The sequence below is a fragment of the Belonocnema kinseyi genome, chromosome 9 (genome assembly GCF_010883055.1).
Source record: "Belonocnema kinseyi isolate 2016_QV_RU_SX_M_011 chromosome 9, B_treatae_v1, whole genome shotgun sequence".
NCBI classification, from domain to species: Eukaryota; Metazoa; Arthropoda; class Insecta; order Hymenoptera; family Cynipidae; genus Belonocnema; species Belonocnema kinseyi.
In genome coordinates this window covers 127355969-127363704 of record NC_046665.1, presented here as the reverse complement: position 1 = coordinate 127363704, position 7736 = coordinate 127355969, and the positions used below count along the sequence as shown (strand labels likewise).

The 7736-nt window shown below is 22.6% G+C and overlaps 1 protein-coding gene across 5 annotated transcripts in view; it reads right to left on the bottom strand.

Annotated features, from left to right (window-relative positions):
- The window catches only part of LOC117180308 (protein similar), a 122894-nt gene that overhangs the window by 68605 nt on the left and 46553 nt on the right, over positions 1–7736 (bottom strand). For all 5 annotated transcript variants that reach the window (XM_033372735.1, XM_033372737.1, XM_033372739.1 and 2 more), the window contains exon 4: positions 3362–3547. In XM_033372735.1, the coding sequence (XP_033228626.1) occupies positions 3362–3547 (186 nt within the window). The remainder of the gene's footprint in view (positions 1–3361; positions 3548–7736) is intronic.

Genomic DNA, 7736 nt, shown 5'->3' with positions numbered 1-7736 from the left:
AGGGTGATGGAATTTTTCTGAGATCAGATTCGGATTCAGCGCAGCAAAAACCTTCGGGTATAGTAGGTCTGGTCTCTGGTTCTGAGAATTGTTGGCCTGTGTAATTTTTCTAAAAATTCCTTTTTTTTTTGAAGATTCATCTCTTTAATTGAAAAATCGTAGCTGTGGTTGAAAATTTAACTATTTTTATTAAATAACATGTATTTCGTGTAAATTATGTCTTTTTTGTAAGAAATTAATATTCTTGGTTAAAAAACAATCTTTTTGGTTGAAAAGTCATCTATTCGGATAAAAAATCATCCTTTTTGTTAAAAAATTTAATTTCTTTGTTGAAAATTGGTCTTTTTGTTGAAGATTCAAGTCTTTTCTTAAAAGTTCATTATTTTTCGTTGAATTGAACAGTTTTTCATTTTTAATTAAGATCCTATTTGGTTGAAATGTCAACTAACACATTTTTTATTTAAAATTATTATTTTTTCAATCCAACTGTTTTGTAGACAATTTGTCTTTTTAGGCTGCAATTACATATTTCTGATTGAAGATTTTACTATTTTATTGAAAATTAGTTTTATTTTTGTTGAAAATTATTTTTAAAATAAAAATTAAACTATTCCATTTTTGGTTGAAAATTCAATTACTTGATTAAAATTAACTTTTTTACTGATAATTCATATTTGCGGATTAAAAATTCCAAAATTTATTTGCTATTTTTTTCTTTCTTAAATGAAAAATCTTTTTTTGTTAAAAATTCAACTATCATGTTGGAAAAAAGTCTTTTATAGTTGAATTCAACTGCTTTTTATTTATAATTATATTATTTTTTGGTTGAAATATCAACTATTACACTTTTCGCCGAGATGAAAATTCGATGAAAATTAGTTTTTAGGTTAAAAAATAATTTTTTAAACTGAAAATTTAACTGTTCCATTTTTGGTTCAAAACAGATCTGTTTTTGTTAAAAATTCGTATTTTTGGTAAAAAATAAATCTTTCTGGAATTAAAAAAAAAAAACAGTTGAATTTTTAATCAAAAAGGATTACTTTTTTAACAACATTGTTGGATTTTAAACACAATATCTGAATTTTAAACCAAGCAATAAAATTGTTTACCAGACAAGTAGACTTTTCAACTAAAAATAATGAACATTCAAACAAAAGTAGTTGGGTTAATTGAAATTCTTTTCAAATCCTATAAAATACATTCAACGTATATAGGTAATATATTAAATTCCTAATATTTTAAGTAATAATATTGTATATTCAACAAAACAGCGGAATTTTTAACCAAACAGTTAAATTTTTTTAAAACAGAACAAAAAATACTTTTCCAGCGTAAAACATGAATTTCGAAAACCATGCAAAAAGACGAATTTAAAAAAAAACTGTTGTTGTTTTGACCAATTGGTCGAATTTTCTAATCAAAGAGATGAAACCTTAAACAAAAAAGTTGCATTTTCAACAAAACAGTTAAATTTACAAGCCAAACTAGGAATTTTTATGCTAAATATATCAATTTTTTAGAAGACAGTTGAATTTTTAACAAAAAAGTTAATTTTTAAATAAGAAAGGTGACTTTTTAACCTGAAAAGATGACTTTTCTACCATAAAAGAGGAATTTTCAATTTAAAAATTAAATTGATAAAAATGGTTCATTCAATAAAATAATTTAATTTTCGAATAAAAAATATGAATAAACAAAAATAGTTGGATTTGGAACAAAATAGTCAAATTTGCAACCAAAAGTCGAATTTTTATCCAAAAAGAATTAAATTTCGAGTAAGAAAAGTTGGATTTGCTTATCGGATTCTAATAATTTAGTTCGCACTTGATTGAAAAACCGAGACAAACGGGAAAAGGGGAAGTTTTTTGAAAACTGGGGAAAAACAGGAATTTAAAAAATTGGAATTAAGGCTAAAAATAAAAATTCTGAACAAGATTTGATGAGAAATTATTTAAGTTTTAATATTATAAATTATTCAAGTTTAAAAGCTTTCAAGTAGAAATTGCATAATTTTGAAAAATTAAATCTGAAAATAATTAAAATTATTCTGAATTATTTCAATTACTTTCAATTTGAAATTACCAAATTATGCTGAATTATAACATTTTATCAGGAATAAAATCAGAAAAACATTTAGGCTTAACTGAAAATTTAAGTAAATGATTTTTAGTTCTAAGAAATTAAATTCAGAAGAAATCAAAAATTAAAAAAACATGAGTACAACGAATAAATTTGTAAAAAACGAATTTAAAATTTAAATAAAATCAAGTGGAAAGAAAAAGGAGGCAACCTCCAAATCCGCTACTTTTTATTTCTTTGCCTTTTTAATCACAATAAAAAATACACAAATTTACCTTATTTTTTATTTCATTTTTTAATTCGAGTGGAAACCTTTGGGAGAATGTTACCCAAACTTAATAATTGGATTTTTTACTTAATTTCCAAGAATTTCTTTATGTGCTCAGGTTGTAATTGAAGTTAATTGTCAATATATCTAAGCGCTAAGAGCTGAGAAAAACAATATTTTTCAAGGTGGCATTTTAATAGAGGAAAAAAATTCCCGCTTTCTCGCCGAATCACAAAACTTGTTCTCGATAATTTACACGTATAAAAAGAGACTCAAAACACTTTGGAATTTAAATTTTGTAAATAAAATGCATTTAAAGTGCAAAAATTTAACTTAACTGTTAAAAATTGAACGATCACAGTATTTTTTTAACTGAATACTTTAATTCAGAAGTTATATTATTATAAATATTTTGAAATTTATAATTATTCAATTTTTATTTGTACATCAGTATTTAAGACTCTCATTTAAAAGCTAAAAGTTATTTTAAATGGAATACTTAAAATTGTAACCTTTCAAGTTTAAACTTAGAACTCTGAAATTTTAAGGACTCAAGGTTGTTTCATACAATTTAGTTTTAACCTGATTCATTTTGGGTATTTCATTTATAATTGCTCATTTTAAATTAACAGTCAAATATAATAAAATTGTTATTTTTTTATAAAAACACTTTTTTTAATTAAATGGGTTAAAATGGCATATTTTAGACTAAAACAATATTTATTAATTAAATATCAATTTAGTTCAATTTTTTAAGCTAAAATTTGTAAACTGTTTAATTAATTTTCAATTTCAAAAGCTTTTAATCTGTAATTATTTAAGTTTTAAAAACTGCATTTCAAAATTCTTCAAATTGAAAATCTGCGCTTGACAATGAAGACACAAAATGGATCATTTTAAATCTAAAATATTTTCAAATTACGCACTGTAAACTAAATTATTTAATAATTAAAAAAGCTAACGATTAAAGTTCTTTCCTTAAAAATATTTATGGTTGTGGGTTTAAATGTTTACCTTGTAAGATGCACTTTTCAAATTGACTTTCCTGCCTTTGCTTGTGAGTGTGCATTTTAAACGTAGAAAGAAATTGCAAGATTTCTTCTCTTCTTTGTCGGAAATTTTGGTAGAGAGACTCTCTCGTAATTCCTCGTGATCACAAGGATGACTGTACTCGAAAACACTCTGTCCCATCATGTCCAACTGAAAAACAAAAGCCAAGAGAATTAATTATTGACCTTAATTTATTTAACTTACAAAAAATTATTCAAAGTTGGAAATATCCAAATTTCAAAGCATCTATCGGTCTATTGAAAAAATACAAGTTGAAAAGCTTTCTCTTTTGAAGGCCTACCAAATTTAAATAGTTTCAACCTTTAAATTTTGAATTTGAAAGCTTTCAATTTTGAAACTTTCCTATTTGGAGAGCTACGAGCTTTTTAAATTAAAACTGAGTACATTTCAATTTTAACTATTTTTTCAAACATTAGAAAAAAACTTCAATTTTTTGCTGAAAATTGACCTTTTTTAGTTGAGAATTTATGTATTTTTGTTGAAAATCCTTTTTTTATTTTCTTTAGAAAATTAATCTTCTTGATTAAAACTTCATTTTTTTTTGTTGAAAATTCAAATATTCGTTGAAAAGTTAATCTACTGTGTAGAAAATGTAACTATATTTTCTTACAAATTCGTTTCTTTTTTGTTCAAAATTAAATTTGTAAACTGACATTCTTACTATTTAATTTTCAGTTAAAAATTGATCTTTTTTAAAGTAAAATTCAAATATTCAACTAGTTGGTTGAAAATTCATGTAGTATTCTTGTTTAAATTTGTATTTTTTGAATAAAATTATAGTTTTTACTTGAAAATTTTATTTTTATTTTGGTGGCGAACAACTTTTTTGAACATTCATTTTTTGGTTGAAGATGCATAATTTATTTTAAAAAATCATCTCCTTTATGAAAGAATAAAACTAGTTGGTTAAAAATCTGTTTGTTTTTTTCTGGTTAAAAATATTACCTGAAAATTTAACTATTACATTTTTGGTAAAAAAAAATTATCCCTTTTAGATGAAAATTCATGTAGATTGTTGAAAATTCGCCTTTTCAGTAAAAAATTAATCTTCTTGGTTGTAAAATCTTTTGTTATACTTCAACTGCTTGGTTGAAAGTTGAATTAAACCTTGTTAAAATTAAATTTTTTGATAGTACATGCATAATTTTAATTGAAAATTGATCACTTTGGTTAAGAATATAACTATTTTTTAAATTCACTTTTTTGTGAAAAACTAATTTTTTAAATTGAGTAAATATTCTATTTTTAGTTTAAAATTCATGTATTTTGTTAAAAATTTTGACCTTTTTGGTGAAAGATTTAACCATTTTTTTGAAAATTCTTTTTTTTTTGTTGCAATTTAATTTCATAACTGAAAGTTCGTTTATTCTATTTTTGATTCTAAATTTATTTTCTTTAGTTGAATATTCAACTATTTGGTTCAAAATTCATGTAGTTTCCTTATTTAAATTTGTATTTTTTGTACAAAATTAATATTATCAGTTGAAATTTTTTTAAAATTTTTATTTGGTGGCAAATTATTTTCTTTAACTGAAAATTCAACTATTTCATTTTTGATTTAAATAATTATTGTATAGTCAAAAATAAAATATTTGGTTGAAAATTAATGTATTTGGTGGAAACTATTTGATTACAAATTTGTTTTTTTTTTTTTTTTTTGGTAAAAAAATTATCCTTTTCAGGTGAAAATCTATGTAGTTTGTTGAAAATTCGCCTTTCCAGTAAAAAATTAATCTTCTTGGTTGTAAAATTATTGTTATTATTTTTTTAAACTTCAACAACTTGGTTGAAAGTTGAATTAAACTTGGTCAAACCTTAATTTTTGGACAGGACATGCATCATATTTTTTTAATGCACTTTTTTGTGAAAAACTAATTTTTTAAATTGAAAATGTAAATATTCCATTTTATATTAACAATTTACATGTTTTATTTGAAATATCAACGATTTGGTTTAAAATTCATTACTTTATTCCATTTTTGTTTGAAAATGTATTTCTTTTTAGTTGAATATTCAATTATTTAGTGAAAATTTATCTTTTAACTTGAAATGTATACATTTTTTCTTTTTAATTTATCCTTTAAATGATTTACTTTTGCCTTTTTTAATATAAAATTCATGTATTTTGTTAAAAATTCGTCGTTTCTATTATATAATTAATCTACTCAGTTGATTAAAGGTGATTAGTGAGAAAAAAAAAGTTGCCAATTTTGCATATACGTGGAGGTAATCCAGGGTAATCTGACACGATCCGGAGTAATTGAAATAATTCAGAGTAATCCACTTGTAAGCGGGAGTAATCCAATTTTAAGTCAGAGTCATCCACTTGTAATCTCTGATAATCCAGTTTTAATTCAGTTCTAATCAGGAGTATTGTAGCGTTATCCACTTGTAATCAAATTCATTCGGAGTAATTGAGGATATCCACTTTTATATGGATAATTAGGAGTAATTTAAGTAATCCAATTGATTAACTACTTAAATTCAACGTAATTCAGAGTGATTTATATAGGCAATCCAAATCTTTTTCACATCCTTTGATGAAAATGGTCCTTTTTTTTGTTTGAAAATTAATTTTTTTTCACTCCACTTATTTTTAATTATTATTAATTATTAATTATTTATTATTATATAATTAAGTTTTAATTAAATCCATTTTAATTGCATTTTTTGTTAAAAAATGATCTTTTGTAATCTAAAATTCGTGTATTTTATTAAAAATGAGTCTCTTTCGTCCGAAAATTAATCTTCTTCGTTGAAAATTCAACAATTTTGTTGAAAAGTAATTTCTTTAGTTGATGATTCATCTGTTTTGTTGAAAATTCTTCTTTTTAGTTTGAAAATTCCACTATTTCGGTAGAAATTTTAACTAAACTGTTAAATATTCGATTTATTGTGTTTAAAAATTAATTTTTTTAACTGAAAATGTAACATTTTGTTATTTTTGGTTAAAAATTGATCTTTTTTAATCTAAAATTCGTGTATTTTGTTAAAAAATAGCCTCTTTCGTCCAAAAATTAATCTTCTTCGTTGAAAATTTAAGTATTTAATAAGAATTAATCTATTTCATAGGGAATTCAAAAATTTCATTTTAAACTATTTTTTTCAGTAGATAATTCATCTATTTTATTGAAAATTCTTCTTTTTATGTAGAAAATTCCACTATTTCGGTAGAAATTTTAACTAAACTGTTAAATATTCGTTTTTTTATTGTAAAAAAATTAATTTTTTTAACTAGCAATTTACCTGTACCATTTTTTGTTGAAAATGTTTCTTTTTTAGTTGAAGATTCAACTGCTTGGTTAAAATTGAACTATTTTGTTAAAAATTCAGTTTACTGGTTGACTAATCTTGATTTTAGTTGAAAATGGTTTGGTTGAAAATTCGTGTATATTTATGAAAATTTTTCTCTTTTTTCTTGTAGAAAATTAATCTTTTGGCTTGAAAATTAATCTTTCTAGTTAACAATTCAATTATGTGGTTGAAAAGTTTACAGAAAGCTTGTCTTTTTTGCTTGAAAATTCATTATTTAGATGACATTTTTTTTTTTATTGTCTTTTGTCAAAAAATCGTCTTTTCATTTAGAAAATCATTCTTCTTGGTTAAAAAATAAACTATTTTATCGACTATTCATTCCTTTTGGCGGAAAACTAATTTTTCAACTGAAAATTTAACTATTTCATTTATGGTTAAAAAATTATCTTCTTTAATAGAAAATCCGAATATATGGTTGACAATTCTGCATTTTCGTTTAAAAGACACACCTTTGGTTGAAAATTAAAATATTTTATTGAAAAACTGTTGTTCCTTTTTTGAAATTTTTTAAATTGAAAATTTATCATTTTAATTAAAAATTTATTTCTTTGTTTACAAATGTAATTATTTTATAGAAAATTCGTTTTTCTTTCTTGCTAGCACTTAATTTTTCAAGTGAATAATTAAATATTTATTTTTTAGTGTAAAATTGATCTTTTTAGTTGAAAATTTAACTGCATCGCTGAAAATTCATTTTTCTTTAATCTTTTTTTTTTGTTGAAACTTATTTTTTTAACTGATAATTTATATATTCTATTGTTTACTGTAAACAAATTTTAATTTGGACATTCATGTGCTTTGTTAAAAATTTATCTTCTCTGCTAAAGAGTAAATTTTCTTAATTGAAAATTAAACAATTAGTTAGAAAGTTGAACTAACTTGTTAAAATTTAATTTTTTGATTGAAGATTTCTCTCTTCAGTCGAAAATTCTTATTTTTCTGTTAAAAAATACACTATTTGGTTGAAAATTAATTTAAATTGTTGAAAATTAAGCAGTTTTGT